Source organism: Colossoma macropomum, unplaced genomic scaffold, assembly GCF_904425465.1.
Source record: "Colossoma macropomum unplaced genomic scaffold, Colossoma_macropomum, whole genome shotgun sequence".
In the NCBI taxonomy this organism is placed as follows: Eukaryota; Metazoa; Chordata; class Actinopteri; order Characiformes; family Serrasalmidae; genus Colossoma; species Colossoma macropomum.
Window position 1 is genome coordinate 15,634,260 of NW_023494803.1, and position 20,215 is coordinate 15,654,474.

General features: G+C 36.7%; 1 protein-coding gene across 2 annotated transcripts in view; it reads right to left on the reverse strand.

Moving 5' to 3' along the window:
• The window catches only part of ppp2r5ca (protein phosphatase 2, regulatory subunit B', gamma a), a 48,568-nt gene extending 41,439 nt beyond the window's left edge, over positions 1 to 7,129 (reverse strand). For both annotated transcript variants that reach the window (XM_036592600.1, XM_036592599.1), the window contains exon 1: positions 6,924 to 7,129. In XM_036592600.1, coding sequence (XP_036448493.1) covers positions 6,924 to 7,017 — 94 coding nt within the window. In that variant the 5' untranslated portion in view covers positions 7,018 to 7,129. The remainder of the gene's footprint in view (positions 1 to 6,923) is intronic.
• Between the last annotated feature and the right edge of the window lie 13,086 nt (positions 7,130 to 20,215).

Consider the following 20,215-nt stretch of genomic DNA (forward strand, 5'->3'; position numbering starts at 1 on the left):
AATGAAACATAGGGGTTAAATGATTTGCAAATCATTCAATTCTCTTTTTATTTACATTTTGCACAGCATCCCAACTTGTTTGGAAATGGAGCTGTACATAAAGTGATTGTAAGGTAAAATAGTTTATTTAAATTTACCATTATTTTACCGTCATCACCATTTAAAACGATGTGTAGATTCACTATTTTTTTTTTTTTGGGATAGAAAATAATAAAACAACTATATTTTCATTTTGGACATTGCAGTCCCTGGTTCCTATCACCACCACTGTAAATAAATCTGAGCCAGTGATTTTCTCTGCAATAAACTACTTTACATCATATATTTAACACTGAATGACTTTGTTTACATGTTAAACACTGAACTATGCAGAAATTTGGAAAGTCACTTTAATGCTTCCATATTTTTTCTCTTGGAGCATGTTTTAAAATGTACAATATTTTACATCATGCTTATCACTATGTTGTCCTGGAACACACCAAATTGTGTCTGTCAATATCAAAATAATAAAAAAGTGAAACAGTTTTTCAAAAAAGAACTAGAGGGGGGCAATATGATAAAAATGTAATATCACAATATTTCAAGAGGTTTTCATGATACACAATATGTCACAAAACTTTTTTTTTTTTTCTGACATCTAGTAAAAAAAGTTGGAAAAGACAAAGTAGTGCTACAATTAAAAAATACCATTAAAAAATCTGAATAAAATCATTTGTATTAAACATTTTCCATATTGCATTGCCTATATCCAGTTCAACAGGACAAATTATGCTCTTTTTTAATCTAATTCATAGTGCTTTTGAGTACTGACAATATCTATGATAGGATCAGAAAATTGACATATTGTGATGTAAGTTATTATGACAAGAATAAATTTTGCCATACTTTAAGTAAATCCTTATTAAAATGCTCAGTGTTAATTGCGTAAATTTGCAGTTTCTGCAGCAGGTTGATGCAGCTTTGACAGAGGCTATTAACTTCAATCCATTATTTATGTGTGTATTATTAAAATTCTACACTCTTTCCTTTTCTACGCTCTTTGAGCGATGCCATAGAAAAGCCAGTTTTGGTTACCTAAAAAACTACAGTTGTATGAAAAAGTTTGGGAGCCCCTGAACAATTTACAACCCCATTTCCAAAAAAGTTGGGACGCTGTGCACAATGTAAATAAAAATAAAATGCAAATCATATAAACCATATTTTTAAAGGAAAATACTACAAAGACAACAAAAGTTGGGACAGGGGCATGTTTACCACTGTGTTTCATCACCTCTTCTTTTAACAACACTCTGAGGAGACCAATTGCTGTAGTTTTGAAAGTCAAATGTTTTCCCATTCTTACTTAACTTAGGATTTACCATTATTTTACCGTCATCACCATTTAAAACGATGTGTAGATTCACTATTTTTTTTTTTTTGGGATAGAAAATAATAAAACAACTATATTTTCATTTTGGACATTGCAGTCCCTGGTTCCTATCACCACCACTGTAAATAAATCTGAGCCAGTGATTTTCTCTGCAATAAACTACTTTACATCATATATTTAACACTGAATGACTTTGTTTACATGTTAAACACTGAACTATGCAGAAATTTGGAAAGTCACTTTAATGCTTCCATATTTTTTCTCTTGGAGCATGTTTTAAAATGTACAATATTTTACATCATGCTTATCACTATGTTGTCCTGGAACACACCAAATTGTGTCTGTCAATATCAAAATAATAAAAAAGTGAAACAGTTTTTCAAAAAAGAACTAGAGGGGGGCAATATGATAAAAATGTAATATCACAATATTTCAAGAGGTTTTCATGATACACAATATGTCACAAAACTTTTTTTTTTTTTCTGACATCTAGTAAAAAAAGTTGGAAAAGACAAAGTAGTGCTACAATTAAAAAATACCATTAAAAAATCTGAATAAAATCATTTGTATTAAACATTTTCCATATTGCATTGCCTATATCCAGTTCAACAGGACAAATTATGCTCTTTTTTAATCTAATTCATAGTGCTTTTGAGTACTGACAATATCTATGATAGGATCAGAAAATTGACATATTGTGATGTAAGTTATTATGACAAGAATAAATTTTGCCATACTTTAAGTAAATCCTTATTAAAATGCTCAGTGTTAATTGCGTAAATTTGCAGTTTCTGCAGCAGGTTGATGCAGCTTTGACAGAGGCTATTAACTTCAATCCATTATTTATGTGTGTATTATTAAAATTCTACACTCTTTCCTTTTCTACGCTCTTTGAGCGATGCCATAGAAAAGCCAGTTTTGGTTACCTAAAAAACTACAGTTGTATGAAAAAGTTTGGGAGCCCCTGAACAATTTACAACCCCATTTCCAAAAAAGTTGGGACGCTGTGCACAATGTAAATAAAAATAAAATGCAAATCATATAAACCATATTTTTAAAGGAAAATACTACAAAGACAACAAAAGTTGGGACAGGGGCATGTTTACCACTGTGTTTCATCACCTCTTCTTTTAACAACACTCTGAGGAGACCAATTGCTGTAGTTTTGAAAGTCAAATGTTTTCCCATTCTTACTTAACTTAGGATTTACCATTATTTTACCGTCATCACCATTTAAAACGATGTGTAGATTCACTATTTTTTTTTTTTTGGGATAGAAAATAATAAAACAACTATATTTTCATTTTGGACATTGCAGTCCCTGGTTCCTATCACCACCACTGTAAATAAATCTGAGCCAGTGATTTTCTCTGCAATAAACTACTTTACATCATATATTTAACACTGAATGACTTTGTTTACATGTTAAACACTGAACTATGCAGAAATTTGGAAAGTCACTTTAATGCTTCCATATTTTTTCTCTTGGAGCATGTTTTAAAATGTACAATATTTTACATCATGCTTATCACTATGTTGTCCTGGAACACACCAAATTGTGTCTGTCAATATCAAAATAATAAAAAAGTGAAACAGTTTTTCAAAAAAGAACTAGAGGGGGGCAATATGATAAAAATGTAATATCACAATATTTCAAGAGGTTTTCATGATACACAATATGTCACAAAACTTTTTTTTTTTTTCTGACATCTAGTAAAAAAAGTTGGAAAAGACAAAGTAGTGCTACAATTAAAAAATACCATTAAAAAATCTGAATAAAATCATTTGTATTAAACATTTTCCATATTGCATTGCCTATATCCAGTTCAACAGGACAAATTATGCTCTTTTTTAATCTAATTCATAGTGCTTTTGAGTACTGACAATATCTATGATAGGATCAGAAAATTGACATATTGTGATGTAAGTTATTATGACAAGAATAAATTTTGCCATACTTTAAGTAAATCCTTATTAAAATGCTCAGTGTTAATTGCGTAAATTTGCAGTTTCTGCAGCAGGTTGATGCAGCTTTGACAGAGGCTATTAACTTCAATCCATTATTTATGTGTGTATTATTAAAATTCTACACTCTTTCCTTTTCTACGCTCTTTGAGCGATGCCATAGAAAAGCCAGTTTTGGTTACCTAAAAAACTACAGTTGTATGAAAAAGTTTGGGAGCCCCTGAACAATTTACAACCCCATTTCCAAAAAAGTTGGGACGCTGTGCACAATGTAAATAAAAATAAAATGCAAATCATATAAACCATATTTTTAAAGGAAAATACTACAAAGACAACAAAAGTTGGGACAGGGGCATGTTTACCACTGTGTTTCATCACCTCTTCTTTTAACAACACTCTGAGGAGACCAATTGCTGTAGTTTTGAAAGTCAAATGTTTTCCCATTCTTACTTAACTTAGGATTTCAGCTGCTGAACAGTTCGGGATCTCTTGTTGTATTTTTCATTTCATAATGAAAATTATGTTCCAGATGTTTTCAGTGGTGACAGGTCTGGACAGCAGGCAGGTCAGTTTGGCACCCAGACTCTTTTAATACGGAGCAATGCTGTTGTAATACATGCGGAATGTGGTTTGACATTGTCTTGCTGAAATAATCAAAGATTCTGTCTGGATGGCAGCATATGTTGCCAAAACATGTATATATTGTTCAGCATCAATGGTGCCTTCACAGATTTGCCAGTCACCCAAGCCATGTGCACTATTGCACCCCTATACCATCAGGAATACTGGCTTTTGAACTCTGCACCGATAACAAGCTGAGTGGTCTTTAACCCAGGGGACACAGTGTCCACGATTTCCAAAAAGAATTTCAATTGTTGATTTGTCAGACCACAGGATGCTTTTCCACTTCCCCTCAGTCTATTTTAAATGAGCTTGTTTTTATTCACATTTTGCACAGCATCCCAACTTTTTTGGAAATGGGATTGTATATGTGTTGTTGATGTTCTAAGTGAAAGTAAGTTAAACACACCCTCTACAGGTAAAAGCGTACATATGCAAAATAACATTTTCAGCAAATGTTTTTAGTGTACAATTTCTATTTATTTGCCAAGCTTAACATAAAATATAAAATGTGCCATAACTTTTGCACAGGTCACATTTTATGTCCAATTTCTATCCTCCCATATTTTAGGTTTAATTCACATTTCTCTAAAGAACAATCCATTAAAAGTTGCTTTTAGGGTACCAAAGTGGTTCTTCTCACTTTCTCTATGGCAGTGGTCACCAACCCTGGTCCTGGAGACCTACCTACCTGCAAAGTCTAGATCCAACCACAATATGCCACACCTACTCCAGCTAATTAACTTCTTCAGAAGTCACTAACTATCTTAATCAGATGCACTAGCGTTAGGTAAGTAGGAGGCAGCATTTTAGATGCAGGTTGGAACTAAACTCTGCAGGAAAGTACATCTCCAGACAGAGGGTTGGTGACCACTGTTCTATGGCATCAAGCAAAGAACCTTTTAGGCACCTCTATTTTTAAAAATGTAAGTGACCTAACATGACAACATGTATCAGTGGTTTACAAACTGCAATCAAATGCTTACGTGTTCTGATCTGATTCGGATTTACTGAAAACTGTGATACCTGTATTATGAGATGTATCGTAAAGTACCTGGCAATTCCCAGAGAACTTGCAATTTATTCAAAAAAGAGCAGCTGAAGGTGGTCCGACAAAGGTATGTGATGTTTTATGATGTGGAAAACATCAGTTAAATGTCTTATCTTGGAGATAACTGAAATGAATATGTCTAATCTGGTTGTGCATGAAGGACCTTGTCAGGAGGTGTGCTGCTTCACCAAACATCTTGATGTCTATGAAGTCTCTTCTGGATCCTATGCAGTATATTAATGATCACTGTCTACTATGACCTATCACCTCTAATCTTTAATCACTGGATCTAGCAGGTTCGAAAGGGAAGCCAGAGTCCCAAGTTTGTTTACCATGTATCATTTCCTCATTGATTCCTGGGAACTCACTTTACGTTTTCACTGAAAACAGACATGGGATGTAATTACTGTTTGGTTTGGACTGAATATGGAACAGGTTCACACAACAGTGCCTCAGCTGCTGCAAACTACAGTAGGTCATGTAACTTATTTGCACTGATGCAGCATGGCCTATTTGTGTGATAGATTTTCAGTTCTCGGGCCTGGCTATCTTGACCATGTCAGCCATGTGGATGGATCCAATTGCATAACACCAATACGTTTCTGTTCATTCCAAAAATACCCCAAGTCAGTGTTGTATAACAGTGAGGGCCGCAATATGCTTAAGGCAATGTTACTACAGTGAGATAAAAGCCTCAAAAACAGTAATACCCATTTTTCCTTCTTTCTCTTTTCAGTAGCGGCATATCAAGAACTGAAATCTAACCAGTATCAATAGTGATCCTTCAAAGGTTTCACTAAGTATGGTAAGTTTTGTCCATTTTGTCATGTTATTGTTCATTTTGTTGTTCAGTTTCACTTTCGACACTTGATTTCTGTTGTTTTATTAAATGTACTGAACAAACAGGTCACATGACTAACTATCCAAACTCATGTTATGCACCCACAAGACTAACAGTATATGAAACACGTGTATATGAATTAAAAGGTGCAACAGTTTTGTGCTAAATCAGCCTATAAGACTTCAAAGACAAATGTCACATAAAATAGTGCTCTGTTTTGTTGACTAACAAACTGTGGGCTTTTTTGTTTATAGCCACATAACACATTGCCCTGGGCAGAGACAGGATATGCAGGCTAGTTCTCAGCTTGGACTGCACACCACATGCACAGGCGCACACAAAAATAGCACACGCAAATGGCTGCCATTTGAGGCCAAGGCTGGTTTGATGTCATTCACAATCAACAGTCAATACAAGAGCGTGGGTGACTGACTGATTTACAGTGAGCCGTGTATTGCTTTCTGTCTTTTACTCGGCGGAACAATGTTCTACTGATTCCAGGCACATGTTTGGTCTGACCCACAAATAATGTGGGACTGACTGGACTTGTAGCAGCAAAAGTGTACTCTCCTTCTCTCTGTTTCCAATTCTATCTGCCTCTCTCTCAAACCAGAGAAAGATGGGGAGACTGAAGCTTGAATATACACTCAAGACAATAGACATCTCAAGAATTAGCAACATATCCAACAAATGTGGCAGTGCACGCTTCCTCATAAATCATTATCATTATCATCATCATCGCAAACCCATACAGTAGAAACACAGTGCCACACACCCTTCCTCGAGCTGTGAGCTCACTTCCGCTGACATCAGAGTCGTGGGGGGATGGGCAGAGGGTTGTAAAACTGGCTTTTTTTTGGTTCTCCCATCTCCCTGTGCTTCGTCTCTAATGCTTGACCAACCATTGTAACAGCCACCAAACACCAACCAGCCCAACCAGCCACAATTCTTCCAGCCAAGCAGTGCAGTACCATTGACTCAATTCAGAACACCAACCACCACAGGCAGAAACATACGTTCTCTATTTCTCCTCTAGATTGAGGAGGAAAAAAAAACAGTAAGAATGGATCACCTACCTCTGAAGTGCATTAGGGCCACTGGCTGGAAAGGCCCATTTGAATTAGGTGCATCTACGACCATCCTGTTTCCTGTTTTATTGCATGTCAACATGTATACTCGACTGAGAGAAGGCAATCCACTTAAGGCAAGGAACCAGCCTCCATTTTAGCACAAAAGCCAAGCAGAAAATGAAGCTCCCTGCTGCTGGAGGGAACTGGCTAGCCAGTGATGTCAGCAGGGAGTGAGGAGGCCATTGGCTCACTGCAGCTAGGAAGGGTGTTGTCACCAGACTGTGCGATAAACTGCAGCGCCATTGGCTGGGGGAAAAAAAAGGAGGGCTCCCAAGTCTGTATGGCCCCTCCTCCGCTCATTTATAGCTGTCAGGCTCTAGCGCCCTTTCCTGAAGACTCTTGCTTCATGACCATTTCAGCACTATTGTTACAATAATTTGAACAAGACTGTGATGAGCTGTGATCAAACACTGTTTGACAACATTAGATATACAGCATTGTAGCTTGATGGCATTAGACACATTTAGGAGAAACCTGAAAAACTACCAGCAAAGTATGCATTATACTAATTTAGCACCATAAGAGATTATAAAGAATTCTAATTAACAAGTCATTAACAATGTTGTAATTACATTGCTTGCAAACTTGCATGACACTGCATGCACAGATATCCTTTTTAGTAAAATATTCTTCCTTTTCTGGCACTGGTCAAGAGGTGCTTTTAACAAACAACTCGTCTCTGTTTTTGACAAATATCTCCTTTTTATCTTGTCTCGGGTAAGAAACTTAGATAAAAGGTCTGGCACAGCTGAGAGAACACAATGCAATAGCAACATAAACAGGAAATGAATGAGAGATTAAAAAAGAAGAAAGCATATTCTGCTCAGTGACATTTGACAGAGATAGAAACCACAGCACCTTCTGAGGAAAGACCTGGGACACAAGAGGTAGCACACTGTTGCTAGAAAAATAGTGCATTAAAAATGCACTGTGGTTTCAAGGCTGCACGTAGACATACAAGTCTCTCTTTATCCATGGTTCCCTTTGTGTATACTGAAGACTAAACAGCCACATCAAGATCTTTTCAGCTCACATTTGCAACACCTTCTGATACTTGTAGCTATTTCAGCAAATGACCACATGCTGATTATGTGGATAAACATGCAATCCCACCAAGTAGATGAAAGATGAAAACCTAATCCAATGTACTCACCACAGCCTGCTGATTTAACACTAATTCAAAACTTAATAACTGCCTTTTCTTTTTACTATGCCAAGCATTACCAATATTACAAAAAAAAGTTCTTATTTTATTCCTGACTAAACATGGTTTATCTAAAGACCTGATTACTCACCTAAATAACAAAGTCAAAGGAAACTGCAAAATGTTTCTCTAGTTACAATTTTGTAATATTTAATAGTATAATTAGCACAAGTTTGCAGTTTTGTGAAAAACTGTTTGTGTGCGAAAACTGTTTTTTGTGGTTGTTGCAGTTTTGAGAGATCACATGACTCCTGACGCTCCAGCATGCTCTAATCACAGATCTCTCTCTCCTGAATGCTAATCTCTAACACCTGTTGACTTCTCATTAGCTTTAGTAAAAAGCCCGGGCTTTTAGAATAGTTCAGTGCAAGGTACTGCTTATTTCTTGAGCTACTGAGCGTTTATTTCCTGTGTTGTGTTTTCCGGTTTTGACTGATCTTCTGTATTTTGACTTACCTGTTTTTGCCTGACCCTTTTTGGATTATTTTTGCTTGTTATGTTTGTCTGTCTTTAATTGCTGCCCTTACTGGATTTGACCTGTACCTGTTTCCTGACAATGATTTTGGTTGACGATTCCAACAGTAAAGCCTTTTTTGCCTTTTTTTATCCATGAGCGTCTGAGTGGTTCTGGCACATTACAGTAAGAGTGCAATGTTCAAATCACAAGAGTTGCAATTTTAATTGTAGTCTATTGGTTTTCAGGGAAATTTAACATAACATGGTGACTGTAAATTGCCTGCAGATAACATAGACCAATCAAAAGCATGTGCTGTGTACATGACAACACAGCCACAGCTGTCAGTCTGGCACACTACAATATTGATCAGACAAAATCTCAATTAGATATTTCCCCAAATCGTTCAGCCCTAGTTGATGGTGATTGAATGTACAGATACACATAAACCTAGAACATCACCACACACTTAACACATCCTCTACAAAGAACACACTTAAAATATAGCATTTTTCTGAAATTTAAGGCACACTTTTTACTTGTTAGGTTTAATATATTGAAAAATATATATAAATATATATAAAATGTGCCATAACCGAGGGTTCAAACATTTTCTTTCAACTGTATCTGGTAGCATTGTGCAAATTCAGCTTCAGTTCAAACCATTTTTCATTTCTGCAACAGTGTTTATCAAGTCCCTGCTTTGCATTTACAGCAGTTATAACTTGCTGCCACTCCATGGTCTTTCTTTTATTGCTGTTCCCTACAGAAAGACCACCAAATAAAATATGTTTTTGAATATTCACCTCTGCTATGTGTGCTTCAATTTCACAGTCTAGTTCATTTATTTACTTTTGTGAGTTGGTTCTGCCATCGCCTCTATAAGTAGGTTCATTAACAAACATAGCCCTTTTTGTATGCATACAGATCATGAATAATTAATAAAAGCATTTAAAGAGCAGAAACTTAAAAAAGCATTCATGTTTACTTCGAGGAGAAGATGGAATGGGACCAAAAGCATGTGCACACAAACTCACGATAACTGTGAATTATAAATTATGCACAGGTATGCACACAGTGTTATAAATGTAAAACTTTTTATGCATACACAGATTCTGCCATTTCTGGCTACATAAACATTAAGGATGCAAACTCTACATATTGCTATAAACAAGACCCCGGACAATCGTTCGCAAAAAAGGACACAAAAAAGCTTCTATCTGATCAATCAAAAATGGTGGAGGTAGTGTCATGACATGTGAATGTACAGCTGCATTGCAACAGTGTAATGTGTTTTTTACTTGTCTGCTCTGATGATGTAGCAGCAGAATGAATTTTGGCATGCACAGTAGCATCTAACTTTTAAGTATTGAATTTTCTGAAAGCATCTTAGCACAAAAATGATTCTTTAAGGTAGAGCGAGCATCACATTGAACCCTGTCTCTACCAGTTAAGATAATCTCAATACTAAGATGTTTTTGGGAAACTGGGCCTAGATTCAAAATCTGCTGAGCTGCTTGTTAAACAAAACCATGTCATATGTAGAGGATGTTTATTATGATTTCAGCCTTTTACTATATATACATGCAATCTGTGAGATATATTTGTGACATCCTACATTTTTTCTTCTCTCAACCTGGGTGTAATTTGAATTTTCACTTTTTTGATGAAGGAGAAAGTTCTGAGACCTCTCCTCCTTCTGCTGCATCTGCACTAACTATGATTGTTTACATGGGTGTGTCTGATCCACACAGAAGAGAGAACATACCACATAATCACAATGTGACAGAGGAGTGGAAGCTTGTGAAAACAGAGCTGCTTTGTATCTCTAAATTACCTCTGGCAATACTTTAGATGGTATTTCAAAATACCCATGATAACATTACTGTACATGTTTAATAGCATGTTATACCAAATTACCAGATTCTGCCACGTCTGTTCAAGGCGTCCCTTCAAAGATATGTTTCATTTCAAATCTAATATGCTAGCGTATTAAGTCAACACAACAAATACTTTCCGACTGCACTGTAGAAGGCTGCCGCTAGTGACATGCTTAGACCCACTTATATGTAACACAGGCAAGTCTCATAATTGGATGTTAGAGACCTGTGATATTGGCCAATCCAAACACTTTACTTTTATTATATATTGTAAGTGGCTCAAATGGAAAAAAACCTAATAAATGGCCAACGGTTGATGCACTGTGAAACTTGATGTTCAGATAATACATAGGAATACAATAAAATCTCTTATCAGAAAGGTATCTATATATACATAAAACATTTGCATATATTTCTGGAATTATCAAATATCCATGAAAACATGTTTTTATGATTTTTCTTATCAATAATAATAGATTTTTTTAAATGTGATAAAAGATTTTTGTTTGTTTGCTTTGTTTGTTGGTAGGATATGTTGCATTTTATTGTCACATAGTAACATAAAATCATGGTAAGAATCATATCACTGGGCAGAGCAGTAGGTGCCAAGACTGTAGTTAAGCCTTTTTCTTTTTCTCCTTACTGTAGAGCTTAGCTACATTCATAGCAGGCATAAAAAAAGAAAAAGAAAAAAGCATAATGATTCTATTTTAATACATAACAACAATTATATTTTGTAATTAGCATCTAAACTGGTTTAATTTACTAAAAAGGAATCATAACTTTCCACAGCTGGTGTTTCAGTTCTTTTGAAGTAGTATTGCATAAATATAGAATTATGCACGGCCTTAATGAAGGCCATGTGACGTGTGCATGAAAAATAAAAATTACAGATTACAACAAGAAGCCATGTAATCAGATAAAAGTATACTATGCTATACATAAAGCATTCCATATTCCAAGGGTAGAAGAATGGACAAATCCAGTGGTGCTATGTTCCAATTCTTTGTGAATTTCTGCAAACATTTGACCTAAAATGTGATCAGTTCGTTATCTCGGCATTGGTATGAGTGGATCAGACACAGCAATGCTACTGGAGTTTCTGTCCTCTGTGTCCACTCAATCAGACACACGTACTTTGTTGGTGCACCCTGTATTTGTAAAGCAAAGACAACAGTTTATCTGTTGCTGCACATTTTGTGTTAGCCATCCTCTATTCCTTCATCAGTGCCCACAGATGCTACCCACAGGATGCTGCTGGTTGGATATTTTTGGTTGGTGGACTATTCTCAGTCCAGCAGTAGCCACGTTTACATGCAGCCTGATAATCCGTTAATAATCCGACTAATAGCTCAATCGGAATAGAATACGTCCATGTAAACACCTCAATCGGAATAGTCTAATCCGATTGAGGCCATTCGGAATACAATTTCTATCCGATTAAACGAGGTGGGTAAACTTTTAAATAATCCGTTAAATAGAAGAATAATAGCCATGTAAACGCCTGAATCCGATTACATTCCAATCGGAACGTGTAAGTATGTTCTGCGCATGTGCGTCGCGTCACGGCGAAAGTTTACACCGCTCAACATGGCGGAGCAGAAACTGGTCTGGACCTCACGTGATGTTCGCTGTCATGGTAACGTTTACTCTAAGCGCTACTCCACGTACGCGCGTCATTTTGCATCGGATTACTTGTAGTGAGCATGTAAACGAAGGTTTTCCATCAGATTGTTGAATAGAGTGCATATAAACACCTCAGTCTACATCTGTAATCGGATTGTATTCAATCGGATTGGCAAAAATCGTTGCATGTAAACATAGCCAGTGACACAGAAGTGTTTAAAAACTCCAGCAGCACTGCCGTGTCTGATCCACTCATACCAGTGCAACACACTAACAAGCCACCATCACCAAAGCCTGCACTGAAGAATACAGTAAAAAGGAGCTAACAAAGTATGCAGAAAAACAGATGCACTATAGTCTCTAATTGTAGAACTACAATCTTGTGCAACAACTTAGTTTAGTCAGATGCATAATAAATATAAAAATGGTTGATGGCAGTTTAAACAGGAAAAGACTATTGCTTTTTTCTATAAAGCCCTTGAGTAAATTCAGAAGATAGGGTTTTATTGTTTTTTTTTATGCGATGAATGACTTTGTTATGTAATGTGTAATGACTAGCCACTAAGCTTAAGTGTTAGCGACACTCCATGAACCTGGCCACTGCCCGTACCCCCCAAAAAGATCAGTACACTGCCCCAGTGCACTCGGGTGTATAATAGGCTGCACTGGATCAGGGCACAGCAAGGCATAACTTTACTGTTCTTACTCTCAAACAAAAATGACTCTTGAAGACAAATTTGCCTCTGTGGGTCACACTCCAGTCACACAGGGCCATTTTCCAAAGAATAGTGTTGCCTAGTCTTTTCCCTTATTCAGTTCATGAAACATGATAATTAGGTTATGATTTAAATCACACACAAGAAATATTAAACTAAATCTCGTCACCATTGACCAACGGCAGTTTTACTCATCTGTTTATGCACATTCATTAACTTCCCAACCAACCCCACTGACTCTTTGACAAAAAGATAGCAGCACAAGGAAAACACACACTCGCTACAAACAGGCAGCCAGTCCACTGTTTTGAACAGGTTAGACCAGTACAATTTACCTTCATCAAAGCCACTATAAATGTACTGTGCATACAGTATCTAAGAGTCTTAAAAAAAAGATATTGTCGCATTAGAAGAAGAGTCTAAGAGGCATTGACCTTAAAAGACAAGATCGAAAAGCCAGGAACCAAGAGCAAAGCAAAAGATTCAGAATATGCCCTATACATATCAAAGATGTGTGAACATACCACACAATATCTTTCATTTTTTATTTTCTCTCTGTATAAGAGCATACAGCGGAAAGAAAAAGAATGTGAATTCTCTGGAATTACCTAGTTTTCTGCAATAATTGGTCACAAAAAAACTGTCATATTAGATGAATGTTGGACCATTTATCCTTACTGGATCCTTGCTTGAGCTTAGCCATATTCTTTGGATGTCTGATGTGAACGGCTCTCTTGAGTTCATTTCACAGCATCTCTATTGGGTTAAGGTCTGGGCTACTCCAAAAGGCAGATTTTAATTTTATTTTTTAAGCTATTCTGCAGTAGATAGTAGTGTTTAGGGTAATTGTCCTGCTGCATCACCCAGCTTCTATTGAGCTTCAACCGGTGGACAGCCAATCTATCAAGGTATCCTATAGGATCATGTCAAACTTGGGAATTCATTTACCCTCAATGGCATAACATTATGACCACCTTGTTTCTATGCTCATTTTCCATTTTATCAGCTCCACTTACTATAAAGGTGCACTTTTGTAGTTCTACAATTACAGACTGTAGTCCATCTGTTTCTCTGCATACTTTGTTAGCCCCCTTTTACCCTGTTCTTCAGTGGTCAGGACCCCCATGGACCCTCACAGAGCAGGTACTATTTGGGTGGTGGATCATTCTCAGCACTGCAGTAACACTGACATGGTGGTGGTGTTAGTGTGTGTTGCGCTGATACGAGTGGATCAGACACAGTAGTGCTGCTGGAGTGAATGCTCCCTCCAACTTATTTCATTAAATCACAAATCTACTTTTTTGCATTGCAACATGATGCACCAAATCAAATCTCAATGACTGAGCTTTCATTCTTATCTGAAAGTGTGATTTAGGAGACATTAATGAAATCACAGGAAAACACATAACTTCACTACATTCGCTCAAATATTTACACTCAAAGTCCAATAAAATGGGTGGAGCAAAAGCACATTTTGCTCTTCCCTCAGTAAAAGCAAGGGCGAAGGTGCTAGTACCACATGTTTGCGTGTTAAATCTTAATAAATAAAAAAACCTATAGGACTTTTTAAAAAGAGAATACATGTTTAGAACTGCTGTATGTGAAACATAGTAAACATATGAGCATATAGAGCAACATAAACAATGAATCCAGTCACAAATCTTCCTCTCAACACACAGAGCTACTAAAAGGTCAAAGTGCTTATCATTCAGGTCTCTGCTGAATAAAGCTAGAGTGTGCAAAAGAGGAACGAATAAAAATCCTCAGTAGTGGTAGAGCAGAGTGGTTAGTTCTGCATTCTAAATAGAGGGAATGTGATAACTACTGTATGTAGACTCTGACCTTCACAGCAAACTATAAACCTGACAGCACTAGTGGTCGAACAATATAGGTTTTTCAATCTTCAATAGCTGATGCCAATATTTAGAGCACAGGGCAGCCGAATATCATGTTTTTTTCTGACAAAATAATAATAAATGATACACAAAAATTGCTGAACTTAAATAAACATTTTTGTTGTCTCTGTTTAAATAGATCTGCATTCTAAATAAATGTTTACAAGTGATCAAAAAAGCTAATATATATTTAACAATAGACTCTAGCAGCGTTAGATTGCTGTCATTTAGGATGGGGGAAATGTGTTAACATTTACAAAAGACAATGGTGACTGATCAGATTTAGGCAAACATTTATAGCAGGGTGCATAAGAGCTATAATACAGGGCTTGAAACTAACTCTTTCACCACTTTTTTTTTTTAATCAGCCCGATTAACTGGCTAGCCGATTAATCGGTCAGCCACTAGTCAGCACTGGGAATTCTCCAGCGCTTGGTACAGTATTTTCATGTTTAGACGTGAACAAGAGGTTTCCACAGCCATCAGAGGTCGTACTGAAACACAACCTGAGCCTAGTTTGGAACAAACATCTTAGACTGTCAGGTCAAAACAGGTCAACTTGAAATTTTAAGTCACTTTTTTAACTTCTGCATAGCTTTTTAAAATTTTCTAAACTTAGTTTAGTCCAATCTTCTCCTTTTTGGGAAAACAGTTTTCACAGTTTTCAAAAACACAGTTGCACTCACTCAAAAAAGAGTGGATGTGGTTGCCTCCTTATAAACTGAAATTGCTAACATTTAGTTTAGTTGTTCTCATTCAGTTGTTTGCACCCACAGGTGACAACACCTTCTATCACACAGTGACTCCAGCCTGAGGGTGTTACAGCTATCTCCTCTCAGACTTCTGACTGCAGAATATACTTACCTTTTTTCTCTAAGGATTCACAACTAAATTTTTTTTTTTTTGGGCTTACATTCAAATGAAGGGAAACAAGTATTCAGACACTTCTGTTCTTGTTATTTAATATCATGCGACAAGTAGCAATCATGGTAAAGGTGAAGAAAGCTGTCAGGGACAACATTATTACACAACACTTAAATGGAAAAAAGCTACAGAGCCCTAGCAAAGACCTTAAACATCCCTGTCAGTAGAATACGTTTGATAATATGCATTAGGAAAGCAGGCTTGGGTGACAGTGCAAAGATTTCGTTGACAAGTAACACAATGCTGATGAGTAAAAGACAATAATTGCTGTTTTGAGACAAGAAATGAGAGTGAACTAGAGATGACTTACCGTTAAAAAACTTGTAAATATGTTGGGAAATTGGGATGCATGTTTAAGATGTGTGTGGGCATGCACACAGAGAGTCAGCTTTTTTCTTTTTGTGTGTGTGTTTGAGAGAGAGAAAGATCGTTAAGACGCTGCCTGTTAATTCTCTTTGCTATGCATTTAAATGCTACCTTTACCGCACAGTTCTTCATTGGCCTTCTACATATTTTATTTACATTATGTTTAGCTTGAGTGCATGAGACCAATAATAAATGCTGATGTGCTTTGGAACTTCAGCTTGCTTCAGTGTGACTTGCTACAGTAAAACAACTGAGCTAAAGTGACTGTGTTGTACCATAGAGCAGCTAGCTCCTCTGAGACCCATCTACAGCCAGGAAATGGGATAAGAAAAAGGTAAAAGAGGAAACAGTAGTCACTTGAAAAGAGTTGTAGGATGACTTGAAACCCTACACCCCATGCAAATCTCTTCTGCTGAAAAGAAGGACAGAGATGCATGTCCAGAGTTTGCACACAATTAGACAAATCAGTACTGTTGTGGAACAATGTACTCTGTACAATGTACTCAGATTTGGCAATAATTCAGCTTGTCATATTTAGAGAAGAAGGGATGTGCATATGATCCCAAAAGCACCACACCCAGAGTGAAGTACAGAATTGGGAGCATCATGATATGGGTCTGCTTCTCAGCAAACAGCACTGGGACATGTCATCAACAGAAACATTGTGGGGAGAAGATGGAAACTTAAACAAGACAATGACCTCAAACATACAGACACAATAACTCAAGACTGGTTTCTAAAAAAGATGCTTGCATAGCCCAGCCAATCTTCTGACTTGAAATCTCTTTCAAAATTTATGGAGGATTTTGAAATTGAGAGTCCAACAGAGAAACTCTGGTAACTTTTTGTCAATTCAAAATGGTGTGCCAAGAGAAATAGGCCAAAATTGAACGACAATGCTGTGAAAGCTAGCTGACATCTCAAAGCTATTATTGTCAACGACTTTGCAAAAATGCTCTAATGTTATTAATTTGTGGTGTTTGAATATGTTTTGTCTCTACTAAGTTTGTTTTTTCAAACATATCTTTGCTTATGCTTATGAACACATAATTTTTGTTCTTATGTATAAGTACAAAGTCAAAAGCCATTTGAAGTGCATATATGCACTGTAAGTTTATTAAATAACAAAAAGAAAAATGTCTGAATACTTGTTTCCTTTCACTGTAGATGCATTACTCAAAATGTAAGTTAGGAGAACTTTTAGCTAAACTAAGTTGAGAAAATAAAAAAAAGGTATGCAGAAGATTGACTTCAAGTTTCATGTTGACCTAACTTTTTTTTAGTGTACTTTATGTTGGTTTTTGATGGTCAGGGTTTATTCGGAAAGCTAAACCCCTGCAAAGATTTTGGGTGAAGTCTTGATACCTTTAACAAGGATGCCAATGATAAATCCATCACATATGAAACCACATAAGCAAGCCTATTTGAGATTCCAAAACAACCTGACCATGCTAATTGCTAAGCTTCCATTACTCGTCAGCTACATTAGCCACTCCCAGGCTAGGGTGCATTTGTGCAAACTCAACTTAAACAGTATTGTTGTCTCAACCGAGATGCAGTACTTAAAAGATGTGATTTAAGGAAACTTTTGACTAAGTTGAGTTAAGTCTGTGAAGTATGTTGCCTTATCATTGTAAGTTTACCTGACTGATTTTTTACAGCATACAGTCTTACTCTTGCTAGCGGCATGCTTTTGAGTCCTGATAAGCATGAACAGAGAGAGGGGTGTGTTAACCTTGTCTCGGACTGGGTATATTGTACAAAGGCACTGCTGTGGCTGAGGGTCAATCTGCAATGTGCACTCTTGCTGCACTGAATCCATGTGCTGGCATTTATTTCTGCCAGCAAGTGCAACATCTGCCTGTTTGTTCAAAAAGTAAGGCCTGTGCGACTTTTGGGGTCCCCCAAGTGGTGCATGTTCATCACATTCCGACTTGAATGGAGTATATACAGAGGCTATTACTGGAAAACTGTTGCACATATTGTCTAAAGATACCTAGTGTACACAAAAGACAGCATGAATTATTGAGATGTGCCTTGTAAACCCTGTAAGATAAAATGTGTGGCATGACAGCGTATGCACTGACAAACTGCAAAGTACCAGTTCACTTCATTCATGTAACTTCTGTCGAGCCAACAGTAATTAAGAGATTCTACAAAAGGTGGGAGTGACTGTAAGAACCACAAGATCTGGTTTAGACCAAACAGGTCTGGCTCAGTCACAACAGCAAAAAACCAAAGAGTCATGTGGAGCCTGTGGTTTGCAGAGTATTGAAAAAAGAAGTTATTTTGAAATGCTACTCCTGTGGGGCACACTGTTTTCCAGATGAGATTGAGTATACTATGTCATCGAGACTGAGCGCAAACATTCGCTGGCATCCGCTGCACCATGAATTATGCACCATGCTATCTCCTGAAAGTTAAAAAGGATGAGGTTCCATGTGGGCTATCAATTCTTAATCCAAAGCCTGTTTGGAAAACTGCCACTTCAAAGACATGAAAGTCCACCAGTTTGTTGGGCAGATAAAGCTCACTGTGCAGTGCATGCCTGACAACCATAATGATTTTATTCTTCTCTATAGTTTACTGCTAACACATTGTGTATAACACCACCAGTGCACTAAATAAACAAACAATCTTTGAAAAAACCTTGATGCCTGCTCTATCTTTCCAACTGACTAAGCCTGTGCTGGTCTAATTTGGCCCACTTTTGATAACTGTTCCTTATGAGTCACTGCATGTCTTACACAACCACAGGCACCTGAATACAAGATCATGGCAATGTAATGGATAATCAATAATTTGAAAGAAGATTTCCCCATTTCTAATGTCTCTGACCTTGAGCTACTTTTGTACGTTATAAATGAAAAAGAGAACACTGACGTTCTACGCTTCTGTGCTGAACTGAGAGTCAAAGCTATCTTTTCCATTTGTTCATATGACACTGAGAATTCTTTAGATTTCACTCTCTGGAAGTGTTTCTAAAGCCTGTCCTTACTTTCTACCTTAGGAGAAGCACTGCAGTACAACTGTTGCACACAAGGCATTAGCCAAACTCTGGAAATTACTGTTTCTTAATAACTTTTTTTAACAAAATCTCAAAAGAAGATAGGTAAAACGTTGGAAATACACAATTATACATTATACAATTCTATGGTCTGCATGAAATAACAGTACAATACACTAGTTACAAATTAGCCTTAACAAATATGTTTTTAATCTGGACTTGAAAACACCTATCAGACTTGCATTCCTAATACCCTCTAGAATGCAATTCCAGAGCTTAGAAGCTACATAAGTGATCCTACGAGTTTGAAATAAGCTCGCCTCAGCTGAGGGAAGTGGGCTGGACAGCCTATAACACTTTAACAGATCAGTAATATATGCTTAAACTAATGTTATTTTCTATTTTTGGTCTTTCAACTGAGAAATTTAATGTAATGTAATAAAATTAATGTAATGAAATTTAATGAAATGTAATACAGTACAACATCCAAGTAATTGTCCATAGTAATATTTGTTTAATAGAATTACAACTACAAGTAGGTTAAATGTAAATAAAAATAGAAAACAATGATTTATTAAACTACTTTAACAAATGTTTGTTTTCTCATCTTCAACTTGATTGCTATTTGTAAATATATGCTAATTCTGAACTTGATGCCTGCACCACATTCCAAAAAGGTTGAGACAGGGGCAATTTAATACAGGGAACATTGTAAAATGTTCAAAAAGCATCTTTAACAGGTGGTGCAATCATGCTTGGATATAAAAGAAGCATCCAGGAAAGGCCACTTTCTGTTTGAGCAAGGATGGGCCGAGGCTCGCCACTTGGTCAAAACGCTTTAGTGAAAATTCCAACAGTTCAAGAATAACATTTAGTGAGCAATTGCCAGGATTTTACATATTTCACCCTCTATACTACACATTAACATCAAAAGATACATATAATCCAGAAAAATGTGCCTAAAGGGCAAGGGCTAAAGCCACAACTGAATGCCCATGACCTTCAACACCTCAGACAGCATTCCATTAAAACCCACATGCTTCTGTGATGAAGATCACAACACGTGCTTAGGAATACTTTGACAAACTGTCGAGCTCATCTGAAACAGACTGATGCACAATGGAAATGTATATTGTGGCCTCATGGTCTGATGAGTCAACCTTTCA